General features: G+C 52.0%; 2 protein-coding genes across 6 annotated transcripts; both read right to left on the reverse strand.

The window, feature by feature from the left end:
• Window positions 1–293: 293 nt before the first annotated feature.
• Window positions 294–7364, reverse strand: Ankrd23 (ankyrin repeat domain 23). 5 transcript variants are annotated; one of them, XM_090336436.1, is made up of 9 exons: window positions 5150–5189; window positions 3200–3346; window positions 2949–3077; window positions 2129–2254; window positions 1794–1892; window positions 1589–1687; window positions 1365–1463; window positions 1188–1286; window positions 942–1111 (listed from the first exon to the last, which is right to left on the reverse strand). In XM_090336436.1, the coding sequence occupies exons 1-9, from the start codon at window positions 5171–5173 to the stop codon at window positions 1016–1018; spliced, it is 918 nt and encodes a 305-aa protein (XP_090192562.1). In that variant the 5' UTR covers window positions 5174–5189; the 3' UTR covers window positions 942–1015. The 5 variants fall into 5 exon arrangements, with proteins under 5 accessions (XP_090192561.1, XP_090192559.1, XP_090192560.1 ...); XM_090336435.1 differs by lacking the exon at window positions 5150–5189 and adding an exon at window positions 7302–7364 and having other exon boundaries at window positions 294–1286; XM_090336433.1 differs by having other exon boundaries at window positions 294–1286.
• On the reverse strand, window positions 6704–14310 carry Ankrd39 (ankyrin repeat domain 39). The gene is made up of 4 exons (XM_090336438.1): window positions 13745–14310; window positions 9643–9746; window positions 8598–8801; window positions 6704–7479 (listed from the first exon to the last, which is right to left on the reverse strand). The coding sequence occupies exons 1-4, from the start codon at window positions 13842–13844 to the stop codon at window positions 7336–7338; spliced, it is 552 nt and encodes a 183-aa protein (XP_090192564.1). The 5' UTR covers window positions 13845–14310; the 3' UTR covers window positions 6704–7335.
• Between the last annotated feature and the right edge of the window lie 554 nt (window positions 14311–14864).

Raw genomic sequence — 14864 nt, forward strand, 5'->3', positions numbered from 1 at the left:
AAGGATCCAGCCCTGCCAGTCGCACAGGTCTCCACCAGTGAAGGCAAGGGGAGAGGAGCCAGGAGGGAGCTTGTACACCACCGGATAGCAGACCAGGGAGGGGAGGGGCAGCTCCTCGCTTTCCCTGTGACCCCATGGGCCAAGTTCAGAGTTGCTCGGTGTGCTGCCTAAGGTAGGGTCAAAGTGGGCCAGGCCAGAACATCTCCAGTAGTAGAGGGCATTGGAACCTCAGGCAAACGAGGGTTGCGGGCCACCTCCTCAAGAATTGAGTGGGCCACAAGCAACCCCAGGCACTCACAGCCCTCAAAGGGGAGCCACCAGACAGCCAACAGGAGTGTGACAGGCTGGCCTAACGAGCCCTTACAGAGTAAGCAAGCACAGGTCTCCCCCAAATAAGCTCTATCTCAGGCTTCTGAAGCAACCCAGTAGGTACTGACATCTCGGTGGGGCCTCAAGCCAGTTGATGTGCCCTCACACCCTGCCAGAACCCCCTTCAGAGTCCTGAAGAGCACGGATGGCTAGAGCTACTCCAGACACTATCCGGGTTGCCGGTGATAGGAATGGAGTGCCCAGATGCATAATGCATGGCCTACTTCTACTTGGGCTCCTATCAGGTCCTGGATACAACTGCGGGCCACACCTGAATCGCAACCCACAGAAGACTGGCTTTTGTGGAGGAGCAGGGCCAGTCTCCTGCTGTGAGGCGTAACAGACACTGAGGAAGTCTAGCGCCCAGACTTGGTAGTACCAGGCCTAGGCCTGCTCACTTCCCGCTCTGGCTTTGGCTCACTCGACCCTCTAATCATCTTGGGGACCCACTTTGCTTTCTGTTGCCCTGTGGGCCCTGCCCCAGCTCTAGCAGGGAATGTAGCCCCACCTGGCACTGAAGCCAGGAAGCCTGCCTTTTCTACCTGCTGTGCCCAGAGCTGCTGAGGGCCAAGAACCACAGAAATGCAGTCACACGTGGGGGGATTGGAATGGTGGCCGTGAGTGACCCGCAGGTCCGTCCGGGTCATCAGCACCGGGTGCGGGCGTGGCCAGCCTGGGCCTGTAGTGCTTCCCGGATGCCCCGCTGCCAGTCTCGTGACAGCTGCACCGGAGTCAGGGCAGCCTGGAAGCAAGGATGCCAGGTCAGTGCTCCCTTTCTTCAAACGCTCCCCGGACCACCTTGCCCAGCTCCCACTCACCATGTTCTGCACTCCCAGCTTGGCTCCGTAGAGCAGCAGCAGCTTCATGGCTTTGTAATGGCCGTGCCGCACGGCCTCATGGAGAGCTGTATCTCCCTCCTGTTGAGAGAGGGGAGGTCATGCTCCTGCCCTCAGCAGGAAGGCCAGGGTGGCAGGCCCGTCCCTGCGCCCAAGCACCTTATCCTGCGCATCGAGGTGGGCTCCGCACTCGATGAGGTGCTCCAGGCAGTCAGCGTGGCCGGTGCGCACTGCCACGTGGAGGGGCGTGCTCCAGATCTAGCAGGAAGCGGTACTCGGTGTTGGAGTATGTCCTGTCTTCTGTAGGCCCAGCAGCTGCTCACCCCATGCGCTGCTCACATGCTTCTAACAGGCCACCCAAGGCAGGCACCACATCTCCTCACCTTGTCCTTCGCGTTCACCTGGGCTCCCTGGTTAAGCAGCTGTTTGAGAATGTCCAGGTGTCCTCCACGGCAGGCCCAGAACACAGGTGTCCTGTCAAGCTGCAACACAAAGCACCAAAGCTCTCTGACCTGCGGCAGCTGGGCACGTTGAGTGAGGACTAGCTAGTACATTAGCCACCAAGAGTGGCCTTGCCTAGCCTCTCACCAAGTCCCGAGCATCCACAGCGGCGCCAGCTGCCAGCAGCTTGCTCACCAGCTGGATGTGACCCTTCAGACAGGCCCAGTGCAAGGCCGTGCGGTGGAGCTGTGGGCAGAGACGAGAGACGGCACAGTCAGTCTAGAGTGTACACCCTTCCTGCTCCCAGAGCAGGTCCTCAGAGTTGCCTGTTCCTAGGGCAAAGGGCCTCTCTCTCCCAGCTTAGATAGACCACCCCAGTCGTGTCATGAGAAAGAAAAGCCCTGATGTGTCCCAGGCCAGGACTACATGTGCACATGTTGGCAGCTACCAATTCCACAGGCCTGTTTACCCACCAATACTACCTTGTCATGAGCATTGGGGTCCCCTCCATCTGTCAGGTACTTGTCAATCAGGGCTTCCTGGTTTTCAGCAGCTGCCTTCAGGAACATCTCCAGGCCCACAGGCTCCAGCTGGGCCTGGGGCTGTGGCTGTGTAAAGACAAGACGGAGCACTGAGCACTAGAACTCCAGCAGCGTATCCCAGTATATACTGCGGTACTATGTTTGTTTGTGCAATGTTGTTCTTTTGGTCTCCAGTATGTACAGACACTGTCTTGTGTCTCCCTCTCCCAGTCACGTTGAAATCCTAACTTCAATTACCTCATGTGAGGTTTAGAATTTAGAGATTGGGGCCTTGCAGCGAGTTAAGATGAGGTCATTTCTGGAGCAGATGGGCCCTTTCAATGTGACTTGCCTTAGGAGGAGTTCTAATCCAGGGGACAGACCTAAGCAGGGCCAGGGAACACATCATGTGAACAAGACAGCAGAAACAACTGGGTGCAGTGGCTCACACCTGTAATCTATCTAGCTACTCAGAAGGCTGAGATCTGAGGATTGTGGTTTGAAGCTTGGGAATACTAGCAATTGCCATCAGGGAGGAAGGTGAGAATGGCCCCTCCCTCAGCTGTCTGAAGGAACTAGCCCTGCCAATAGCTGAATCTCAAAAGCCCCAGAACTCAGAAACTCAGTTCTGTGGCACTTCGTTAAAGCTTCCCTGGCAAATTCATGAGGACTCAGATGGGTTCCCTGTGGCTTCCTGAGCACTAGGGACTCTGTGGCCCCAACATCTACTCTTCTCAGGCCCACAGAATAAGAGGTGGTACCTGTACAACTTCTCACTCACCTCAACCACAGGCTCAGGTTTCCTGGGGGGGACTCTGCGTCTCAGTCGTTTTTCTCTTCGTCTTTGAACCAAGTTTTCCAAGTCTCTCAGGTTCTCCAGATTTAGTCTGGAGTTGTTAAATAGTTCCATCTGGGACAGAAAGAGGGCACGACATCAAGCAGTGGGCCCCTACTCAGAGGAGATGCCCCGCTGAGGCGCTAACACTCTGGCACTGTTCACAATGACCATTTTAGTCCCCCAGCATCACTCACTTTCTTCTTCTTCTCTTCTTCCAATTTCAACTTCTCCTGGGCCATGGCCTCTTGGCGTCCCAGCCTCCAGGCACCAGGCCAGCCTCCAGGATCAGGAGCTCCATGTCCAAACCCCAACACTTTCCTTTCAACTCTTTCTCCACTTACCTAGAGGACAGGGTGTGGATAAAGAATTGGTGAGATTGGAGGAACTCCTGGAAAAGTCATGCAGTAGCAGGAGATGGCTGATCAGTGAATGTGCACAGATCAGTGCTCTGGACCTGAGTGTTGGCCTCATCCACCCTTCTGCAAACCCCTTGGCAAGTCCCTGCCCCCAACACCTGTGGTTCTTACCAATTGTGGCAACGGCCAAGGCCCAGAGAGCCTTGTGGCAGCACCTACTCTGCTCCTGTCAGCAGATCACAAGGTTGAGGCGTGTGATGAGGTATTTACGCTGCTGCCAGGCCAGCAGCCCGAGAGGTGACGCCTCAGCTTCCCTCCTGGGCCGCTGACCCTGGATTCCCACTAGGTCACCTCACGCTACCACCCAACCTGAAGCTCAGGGCCAGAAGGTGCCATGGGTAAATTCCCTGGGTGCAACTCTTGGCAAAGTTGTTTCTACATCTTTCAAGTGGCTCTTTGCTCTAATCTTGCAACCTAAGGTTAAAGTCAGCCTGGGCAGTAAAGTCCATGAGACTGGCCTCCAGTTAACCAAGGGAGAAGGAAAAAAAGCTAGAACTAGAGGTGGGGCTGAATTGGTTGAGTAACAGCTGTAAACTCAAGATCCTGAGTTCAATTCCTGAGGAATATTTCCCTGGGGGGGTGGGGTGGAGGAAGGGGCCAGGGACAGGAGTTTGACCTAGTGGTAGAGTGCTTGCTTAGCATGCACAAAGACCTGGGTTTGGTTCCTTGGTACCACATACATAGAAAAAAGCCAGAAGTGGTGCTGAGGCTCAAGTGGTAGAGCTCTAGCCTTGAGAAAGCCCAAGGACAGTGCTCAGGCCCTGAGTATAAGCCCAGGACTGGCAAAAACAAACAACAAACAAACAAACAAACAAAACAGTGCCAGTAACTCGTACCTGTAATCCTAGCTACTCAGGAGGCAGAGATCTAAGGGTCACATTCAAAGCCAGCCCAGACGGGGGAAAGTCTGTGGGGTGCTTATTGTCAACTGAGCACCAGAAAACCAAAGTAGCACTGTGGTTTAAAGTGGCAGAGCACTAGCCTTAAGCAAAAGAACTCAGGGACAGCACCCAGGCTGAAAGTGATGACTGTTATTGGGCCATGAAGCAGAGCCTGCCACAGCTGATAACTGTTCCTTGAGCTGCCACTAACACCACTGGAAGCACTGAGGAAGGTCGAGTCTGCTTCCTCACAACCTCATGCTCTGTAATCTGCCCTCAGCCAGGAGCAGTACAGGCTGGGGCACTAACCCACAGTGGGGTATCCTCTATACCCTCGCTCTCCAAAATTGATACCCTAAAGCCCAGGGAACACAAGAGCACACCCACCGGTCCCAGGGCAGCCAGACCCTCCAGACATCCGAACTGAGCACTAGCACAGCCCAGCTACATCTGTATCTTCCAAATAAACCTCCATTTCCCACATCCACTGTCACAAACTAAGACAAAACAGCCACCTTAAGATGGGAATGTGGCTCAGTAGAACACTTCTCACAAGTGGCCTGCGATGGATCCTAATACTCCCTCTCCCCCACCCCAGCACCCTCCCCCCATAAGCTCACTTTAGCTCAAGGACTTTTCAACAACTTTCCCTTGCCTTCCCCAGCTTGCTTAGTAACCCCCTCCCCACCTTCCTGAGAACCAGGTAGAGGTCAGGAAGGTGTTACATGCAGCCCTCCTCCTGCCGCCTGACTCAGAGCTCAGAGAGTAGCTGCCTGCACTGTCTGCCATGGTCTAGACCTGCCCACCAATGGCCCTGGGCCCTCAGCCCCCGGCCCCGCATCCTCACCAACTGCTCAATGCTGAAGTCCATGGTCCCCCACCTCTCTCCACACCCCAGCGAGAGCGCAGGCCTGCTCAGCCCTTTTATAGGAGAGCTGCCTTGGAGGTGGGCAGGATAAAGGCATGATGCCAAGGTTAGATGACTCTGGGGCTCTGTCACACTAACCAAAATACCAGTCTGGGAATGTGGCCCACAAAGGGCAGGAAAAGGAGCTATCTAGAGCTGAGTCAGCTCCCGAGCCAGACACCCACCACCCGGCCCCTGCCACATTCCACATCTACTAGTGAGGAATTTAGTAAACACATCCCCAGGGAAACATTTCCCACTCTCCTGAGCTTAGAGCCCAGCCGTGAGTAGGCCAGCCTCTACCTCCATGTTGTAGGTCTGGTAGGTTGAGACATGGATAACCCAGCTCCCATGTCCCAGCACAAGGAGGCCAGAATTCCAGAGGGGATCATGAGAAGGGCAGAAGCCCATCTACTACCACAGGATTCCCTACCACCACAGTGACTGCCCCACCATGAGCAGGCCTAGCCTGTCACGGATCCTTCTCCACTAAAGAAGCCTTCAGTGTCCCTGTGCACGTCCCTACAGCTGCTCCGTGGCATAGAGGGTGTCCTTGCCCATGGAAAGAAGACTCAGAGCCACTCCATCTCCTGTATACAGTGACCCCCATATCTAGCTGCACAGCAATCTGACTTCAACCACCCAAGTTCATTCTTCTGAAGCCACCCAAACCTTCACCCAGCTTGGGCCTCGACCTTTGAAAGGAAATTAGATAGCCAGTAAACAAGATTCCAGAATGTTGACAGACCTTAGGGAGACCCGGAACTGTTAAAGAAACAGTTCTGCTCAGCAATAATGGCACGTGCCTGTCATCTGAGCTTCTCGGGAGGCTGAGATCTAGAGGACTGCAGCTCACAGCCAGCCAGTCAATCAATCAAAAGTTTGCTAGAATCCATCTCCAAAATAACCAGCAGAAATCAAGGGCTGGAAGTATGACTCGAGTGGTAGAAAGCCAACCACAAGCAAGAACACTAAATGAGAACATAAGGCCCTGAGTTCAAATTCCAGTAACAACCCCCCTCTAAAAAGAAAAGAAAAAAGAAACCCCATTAAGCAGTTGGTGCCTCGCCCCTGTAATCCTAGCTAATCAGGAGGCTGATACCAGAGTATCCAAGTTTAAAGCCAAACCGGGCAGACAAATCCAAGAGACTCATCTCCAATTAGCCAGCAGAAAGACACAAGTGGAGGTATAGCTCAATTGGGATAGCACCTGTCTAGGAAGTGCAAGGCCCTGAGTTCAAAGTCATAGTCGGGTGAAAAGATAACACTCGTGAGTTCTGGATTATTGCCAGTTAGCACAGACAGCAGTTTAATGCACGTCCTCCCTCTTCCTCTGTACATTTTGAAGAGGTGTCATGACGTGGGAACACTGCTATTCTTCCCGTGGGATTCTGTGCTATACTCCAGTGATATGTTTGCAGACGTGACCCTTCCCTATCAGGAAACACCCTCTTTTCTTCCACATATACCCCATGTTTCAATGCACACCTGAGGCTCGGTGCACACTAGATGAGAGCTCTACCACTGAGCTAGACCCACTGTCCTCCGTGCAGCTTTGCAAATGCCTCTGTAAATACACATCTTTGTGACAATGGATGACTCTCGGAAGCTACTGAGAAATCAATTCTGTATGCATCCTGCCATGTGCCACGCATTCTCGAGTGCCTTTCCTAGATTCACTCATTCTGTCCCCAGGGTGACCTTGAGGCTGACCTTAATCACTGCTACCAGAAGAGGGAGCTAAGTGCAGACACCTACAGTGCATCAAGTTCATGACTACAGAGCAGCTACTGCCTCATTACTGCAATTTCTTTCTGTACTTAACAGTTTGGAATTGTTATATCTCGGCCTCTTATCTTGAATTTTACCTATGTGTGTGGGATGAAGTCAGAATATAACTTTATTATTTTTTTGTTTCTAGATGGATAGATGTTGCTACATGAACTAACATGGAAGATGACCGTGTGTCTAAGCTTAAAGCTTTCGGCCCCAGTGAACCTCCTCCCTGGCTACCAAGGGGCTCTTCCTGTGTTTCCCACCCTGACGTGTGGGTGCTGAGCAATGCAGGGGTGTGGAGAGCTCGTCAGTGTACCCTTCAAGGGCAGCTGGAGGGGAAAGGTGGCGCCTCAGCTGGCCAGCAGGTCCCATAAATCACTGTCACAGGGCAGCAGGTCACATGCTAGCCGTGCTTTCCGGTCACGGACGGCCTTCAGGGTCGGGCTATGTTGCAACAAGAGAGAGCAAATATCCATGTGACCCTTCTCTGCAGCCTGTGGGGTGGGGGGGGGGGGGAGAGAAAGAGGGCCAAATCAGAAGGCGTACCTCTACCAGGCCCTGTTCATTGCTGCTCTGCTTCCAGGACTGCTTGCTTATAAAACAGAAATCTGTTGACATGGAAACCCCAGGTTTTGAGCAGATCCCTAATTCCTACCAAATCCCAATACTTGTACACACATTAGAAAATCTCAGCCATCTGAGCTTTAACTCGACTTTTTCTTTCTATTGACCTTTGCCCAGCAGCCATTCTTGTCTTTGGTCAGATCTTCATATTAAAAATAAGTACAAAATAGCCAGATGCCTGTGCTTCACAGCTATAATCCTAGCTACTCAGGAGGCTGAGACCTGAAGACAGCCTGGGAAGGAAAGTCTGGGAGACTCTCATCTCCAATTAATCACCAAAAAGAAATCCAGAAGGCAGGGCGGGAGGGCAGGAGTTTGGCCTACTGGTATAGTGCTTGCCTAGCAAGCACTAAGTAAAACTCAGGTTCGATTCCTCAGTACCACATATATAGAAAAAGCCAAAGTGGTGCTGTGGCCTCAAGTGGTAGAATGCTAGCCTTGAGAAAGCCCAAGGACAGTGCCCAGGCCCTGAGTTCAAGGCCTAGGATTGGCAAAAAAAAAAAAATAATAATCTGGAAGTAGAACTGAGGTGAGGCTTAAGTAGTAGACAGCCTTGAGCAAAAAAGCTCAGGGACAAGCATCCAGGCCGTAAGTTCAAGTCCTAATACTGAAGAAAGGAGAGAGAGAGACAGAGACAGAGAGAGTGAGAAAAGGGAAGGAAGTGAAGAAAAGAAAGGAGAAAGAGAGAAGAAGAGGCTGAGAAGACGGAGAGACTACGAGAAAGATTTCAGTCACTCTGGCAACAGCCTTGCAAGGGGCTGGAGGGGTGGTAAAACAGTCTGCCTACAAAAAGAAAAAGAACTAAAAGGCCATTATGTCTCTGCATTACCTATAGGTATGTGCACATTAACAATAGGTAAACCCTGAGCTCACAGATGATTTCTAATTTCTTCTCTCCGCTATTTTCTTTTCTCCATGTTTCCCACAAGGCCCAAGTTCTAACTGCTTGGATAAGAAAAAGAAAGTTTTGGATGGGGACAGGGCATACTTTGTGTAGACTGGTCATGCCGTCATCATCAACCAGCTGGGGGTCGGACCCGTGTGAGAGCAGCAGGCGTGCAATCTCAGTGTGACCGCAGTAGCTGGCCCGGTGCAGAGCAGTGGCTCCCCCGTGGGTCTGGGCATCACACTTTGCTCCACTTTCCAGCAGGAACTGGCAGACGGCATAATGCCCATTGCGGCTAGCATAGTGCTGGAGGAGCAAAGACTGAGGTCAGACAGCAGGCAGGCAGGTAACTAGAGGTAGAGGGGCCTGAGTGACCGGGCTAGCTTTATTCCCACCATCCACTTCAGCAGTTGGAGGAGTTGGATAATAAGCATTCCTACCTCTCAGGCTTGTTAGGAGAATAAATTACATATGGCTATAAACTCTTAGTTCTAGGGCCTTGAATCTAGGGCCTTGCACACTTGACTGGCTCTTTTACTCAAACCTGGAACTCCACCATTTGAGTCACACCTCCACTTTTAGCTTTGTTGTGCTTGTCCTTTGGTAGGGGAGGGGCTTGAACTCTGGGCCTGGGCACTGTCACCTGAACTCGTCAGCTCAAGGCTAGCTCTACCACTTTGAGTCACAGCTCCACTTCCAGTTTTCCAATAGTTAACTGGAGATAAGAGTTTCACAGAATCTCATGCCAGAGCTGGCTTTGAACTGCCATCCTCAGATCTCAGTCTCCTGAGTAGCTAGGATTATAGACATTGGCTAGATATGAACTCTTATACTAATTAATGCACCTAGATTTATTTGATAATTAAAGTAACTTCTGGAAGAAAGGAGAAGATACAGGCTTCTCTCTTGACAGGTGTGATGGTATATGCCTATAATCCTAGCATCCCAAGGCTGAAAAGGAGGAAGATCCAGAGTTCTAGCCAACCTGGGTTACATAGTGTGAGATCCTCTCTCAAAAAAAGAAAAAGAAGGGGCCAAGAGTGTGGCCTAGTGGTAGAGTGCCTGCCCTGGGTTTGATTCCTCGGTACCACATATACAGAAAAAGCCAGAAAAGACACTGTGGCCCACCCTGCTCCCCCCAGCTCACCAGGGCAGTGTAGCCAGCTGAGTCAGGCTGGCTGGGGTCCGTGGCCTTCTGGATAAAATACTTCACTCGGCCCAAGTCTCCATTCAGCGCTGCTGACCAGATTCCTGCAGAAAGTCAATGAGAGGACTGAACAACAGAACCAGGTCAGTGCTTCTTCTACCCCTTGATCAAAGTTTCCCAGAAACTTGTTCACACAACAAATATAAGCCCCTCCTCTGTGCAAGGACTGCTCGAGGTACTGGTGACATCGCTGTAAACAGGACAGACAAGGGTGTGCACTTGGGACAGAAGGACTGGAAAAGCATAGAAACCTCCCAATTCAGGGAGGAAATGCAGGCATACTGGAAGATACCCGTAATCCCATACTAGGGAGTCTGAGGCAGGAGGATGAGCCTAAGGCAAGCCCGGGATATACAGCAAGAACTACTTCAAACACAAGCTAAACAAAATCCCTCAAATACACAGAGGCTGGATAGAGAATGGTGAAGGTGTTCAAATATAAGGTCAAATTCTCAAATAAGAAAATTGCTGGGTACCAGTGGCTCATGCCTGTAATCCTAGTTGCTCAGGAGGCTGAGATCTGAGGATTGGGTTTGAAGCTAGCCTAGGCAGTAAAGTCTGAGATTTTCTTTTTTTGGGGGGGGGGTGGTGGTGGTGGGGGAGGTCATGAGGCTTGAATTCTGGGCCTCAGCTCAAGGCTACCGCCCTACCCCTGAGCCACAGCCCCACTTCCCATTGTCTGGTGATTAATTGGAGATAAGAGTCTCAAGTTCTTTAGTGCTTAGGCTGGCTTTGAACCATGATCCTCAGATCTCAGCCTCCTGAGTAGCCAGGATTACAGGTATGAGCCACTGTGCCTGGCAAGTCTGAGATTCTTAAAAAAAAAAAAAAAAGAAAGAAGAAAATGCCAAAGTGGAACTGTGGCTCAAGTGGTAAAGCACTAGCCTTGAGCAAAAAACCTCAGAGGCAGAGCTCTGGACCTGAGAGTGCCAGGAATGGCACACACACATTTAAAATATTTTTTTTTAAATCCTTATTTTTCTGTCAGTCCTGGGGCTTGCACTCAGGGCTTGGGCACTAGCCTTGACCTTTCTCAAGACTAACACTCTACTACTTGAGCCACAACACCACGCTGGCTTTTTCTGTGTATGTGGTACTGAGGAATTGAACCCAGGGCTTCATGCATACTAGGCAAGCAGTCTACCACTAGGCCACACTCACCTATTTTAAAAACATGAAAAGGAAATTGCCAGATTCTAAAAACAAAGCTCAAACCACAGATAAAGCAATGAGAAGCACTGGATCTCTAGGTACTGGACCTGGACAGCTAGCTCCCACCTCAGGGGTTTTTATGCTGTTGCCTCAGCAGGATGGAGAGTGACAGCTGCAAGCTGTGTGGCAGGAGCACAGAGCTCTGTGTATGAAACAGTGATGGCTGGGACTCGAGATCGTCACTATCACTCAGCAGAACAGCAGGAAGCAAACTGCCATGCCCACACAATCCACTCAACAAGTGCCTGCTAAACAGAGGGCTTAGCAACCCTAACTCAAACATCCAAAACCTGAAATACTCTCAACAAGTGGAAAATTCCACAAATGACTTGACATGATAGGTGGCAGGGAAAACACAGGAATAGTGTATACAATGTATGAAGCGTATATGAAAAATGGGTCAATTTCCTGCTTATACTTGCGTTCCATCCTAAGATATCTTGCTATGTATAAGCAGGAAACAACTGAAACAACTCAAAACTCAAAGCAGTTCTAGGTTCAAGCATTTGTAATAAGGGGTACTCAATTGTCCTCTGCTGTTTTGTAGACACAAGGAATCACCAGCTGAGAAAATGCAACACAAGATGGCAAAAGGAGCGCAATAAAGAGACATAAATACAGAAGACAGAATGAATTAAAATATACTGAAAGGAGTTATGGGAGTGGGGCAGCACAGTCTATAACTGGAAATAACATCTAAAATTTACCCAATTCAGCCTTGAATAATGGCTCGTGTCTGTAATCCTCTCTACTCTAAAGGTTGAGATCTGAGACTCATGGTTCAAAGCCAGCCCAGACAGAAAACTATGGGATACTTGGCTTGAACTTAGAGCCTGGGCACTGTCCCTGAGCAGTTTTTGCTCATCCACTTTGAGCCACAGCACCACTTCTGGTTTCTGGTGGTTAACTGGAGATAAGTAAGAGCCTCATTGCGACTTTAAACTTTGATTCTCAGATCTCAGCCTTCTGAGGATTTCAGGCATGAGTCCAGCAGTCTGTGAGATTCTTAATTATTCATAAATAAAGATACCCATTAGTCCTCAGGTAAAAAAGTTATATTAAATCTCAAGTAGGATTAGTAAAACAGAGGAGTTAAAAGTTACGCTGGAGGCATGACTCAAAAACACTCATCAACGACCAAGAATCAGATTATCAACAGTTTTGCAGCTCGTAGCAAGTTCAAATAATGAAATAATATTCCCAAAAGACTGAGGAAAGAAAACGCAACCTACAATGCTCTGCTCTGCTATCAGTAATGTCACAAATATGAAAGAGAGTAAATAAGGCATCTTGATGGAAAAAGAAAAACTACTACCACTATTTCTAGAAGAAAATGGGGCAAGGGGCTGTGATTTGAATGAACTCACTAAAACAGATAAGGGTCTTTGCCAGTGTAGGAAACATATAATGGACAAACAAGGTAGTGTCAGGTGGTACAAACTGTCTTGGTAGCAAGGTGCCAGGTGCAGCAGAATAATCTGGAAAGAGCTGGACCTGCTTCCTCAGCAGGGACACAACTGACATTTTGGGCCAAATTCTTCGTTGTAGAGAGCTGTCCTATGCATGGTAGGATGTATGCAGTACACACAAAAATGTCTCTAAGGCGCATGGTATCCTTAATATGTGGCTATTAGATCCAAACAGTACAAGAGCGAGGACTCAATATTTGCATGCCCAATGCTATGGACACGGTATTGGAAATATAAATACAACTACATAGACATAAAAACCTATGACTCTATAGATATGTTTTATTTCATAAATTAATATGCACCTATGATATACAAACCCTCAGCCTAATTTTGATTATGTTCTAAACACTAAGTCCCAGTGATTGTATATAGATTACTTTCTTGAACACTTGTTTGTTAAACGTGTCATTTGAAATGATGTAAAAAAAAATCAATGTTAATAAATTCTTCAATTAAAATTTTTTAAAAGATAAGGAACTCCCCTCCCCCCAAGGTCTCTAGGCACTGTCCAAGGCCTGTATGTGGCTAATAGCTCTGGTATGTCAGAGAGGGCTTCTGTGTCACAGAGCTGAGATCAGAGCAAAGCACCAGTCGACCTACAGTTTGCGAGAAGTTCACTCTAAGGAGAACTGCGTTTGACCCTGAGCAGGCACAGGCCTTGCCTATTTGAGAAAACAAAGATCCAGGGTGGCTACCACGCGGTGACTGATGGAATAAAGTCACAAATGAGAAGTACACAGAGGCAGAGACCGCGTAGGCAGGCATCGGGCCCACAAACGTTCCGAGGGCCGGGACGGCAGGCGAGCCGTTGTTCTAAGAGCAGAGGAGCACGCGGTTTCCTGCTCCGCAAAGGTGGCCCGGCTGCGGCGTGAAGGGGAGAAAACACTGGCAGAAGGCACGCGCGGAGGTGGCGCTCCGACTTCCCGCAGGTGCTGGGTAGCAGAGGCGGGCAGCGTTTCACGGCAGCACCGCGTGGCTGTGGCCGCCGCCGCTGCAGGTGGAGCGCCACGCTCGGCGGCACCGCCGGCTGCGCGGCCACCGGCGCGGAGGGCCTGGCCGGGGGGACGCACGCTCGGGAGGCCACGCCCTCCGGCCGCGCGCCGGCCGAGCCCCGCGCAGCCCGGGCGCCCGCCCCGCGCCGCCTCGGCCGGCGGACGTCTCCAGGTGAGTGCCTCCCCCGGACGCCTTAGTGTTCCCGCCTGCGCGAGAGGCGCGGTGTCGGGTGGCTAAGGCCGCGTCGGGTCGCTGGCCGCGTCCCGGCCGCGCGGGGCTGTGGGCTCCGCCCCGGCCGCCCTCGCGCACCAGGCCTAGGGCGCGGGCCTCGCAGTCCCCTCCTTTGCCTCGCCGGGCCGCCTCACCCCTTTCGAAGTCCATCTCCTCTAGTGTCTGCTGCACGCCGGGCACGACCCCGGCGTGGGAGCAGCAGGACCCGTCCGCGCAAGGCTGCGGTGCCGCCATCCCGGCTTCCACTCTGGAGCCAGGCCTCACGCCGCCGGGCCGACGGATGCCATGTCAGTTCCACCAGTCTGGCCAGTCAGCGTGCACGGTTGTCTTTTCGGTCCCGCCACCTCTCCGGAGCTGACCAATCCGATGTCTAGTTTTTCGGTCCAGAGCCAATCGCGGTGAGGGGGTGGGACTTGTTGCTCCGGGCCGCGCTCTGAATGCGGCCACGCGAGGGCGCGCGAGGCAAAGCGAAGGGAAGAGGCGCGGTGCGGCGCGGAGTGCCGGGACGGGACTGCGGGCGGGAGGCTGCACCGCCGCGCCCTGGAGGGGGAGGCCGACCAAAACCCAGACCCGGCCTGGCGCCTTCACGCTTGCCCAAAGCCAACCTTCTGAGCCCGCCAGGCTCTTCTCGTCGCTGCCCGGGTCCCACCAGGCTCCCCGGGGAGCGGGTCTGCGAGGCTCCCCCGGGCCGCCCCCCTGCTTCTCCGCAGAGCGCCCGGGGCGTGGGGGCGGTGCGGCGGCCGCCGGAAATGGCTCCCGCCCCTCCCTGTGGTTACTTCAAAATCCAGCAGGGAACCAGTGGCCATCTTGTCCTGGGACAAGCCCCGTCCACCCCGTAGTGGACGCCTGTCTACCCAGCGTGTGTCACAGCCTGTGGGCTGGCATCCGCAGGTGTTGCTTTTTAGTGCATCCTACCCGGGTCAGCTCCAGCCTCTGAACCCACTGGGGAGCTGTGGGACAGTGGCCTGCCCAACCCACCTCGGGCCTACTGCCTCCATCCCTGCACATGGATGAGCCCCAAGCCCCCTGGGGGCTCTCAGAACTAAATCCAGGCTGCAGCCCATTGTCTTGGAGAACATCTGGGCCCTGTGCCACTCCCTGAGAGGGACAGGGGCTTGGAACTCCTTGGGTGGCAATATGGAGAAACCCATTCCCTGTGTGGTGGTCCAAGCATTCAACATGCATTCTTGGAGAAGAAATCTCTGCTACTTGGGAGCCCCAACGTCAACAACTGGCTACACACCCCGGAGTTGC

This window comes from Megascapheus bottae, chromosome 7, assembly GCF_031878675.1.
Source record: "Megascapheus bottae isolate mThoBot1 chromosome 7, mThoBot2.hap1, whole genome shotgun sequence".
NCBI lineage: Eukaryota > Metazoa > Chordata > Mammalia > Rodentia > Geomyidae > Megascapheus > Megascapheus bottae.

Coding starts and splice junctions, on each gene's coding strand:
- Ankrd23 (XM_090336433.1), bottom strand. CDS start 5,173: ATGGACTTCAGCATTGAGCAGTTG. Junction 3,347..5,149: donor ACTTCAGCATTGAGCAGTTG/GTGAGGATGCGG, acceptor CCTGTCCTCTAG/GTAAGTGGAGAAAGAGTTGA. Junction 1,688..1,793: donor CTGTGGATGCTCGGGACTTG/GTGAGAGGCTAG, acceptor TTTGTGTTGCAG/CTTGACAGGACACCTGTGTT.
- Ankrd39 (XM_090336438.1), bottom strand. CDS start 13,844: ATGGCGGCACCGCAGCCTTGCGCGGACGGGTCCTGCTGCTCCCACGCC. Junction 8,802..9,642: donor CAGCTGGCTACACTGCCCTG/GTGAGCTGGGGG, acceptor TTGCTCCTCCAG/CACTATGCTAGCCGCAATGG. Junction 7,480..8,597: donor GCATGACCAGTCTACACAAA/GTATGCCCTGTC, acceptor CCCACCCCACAG/GCTGCAGAGAAGGGTCACAT.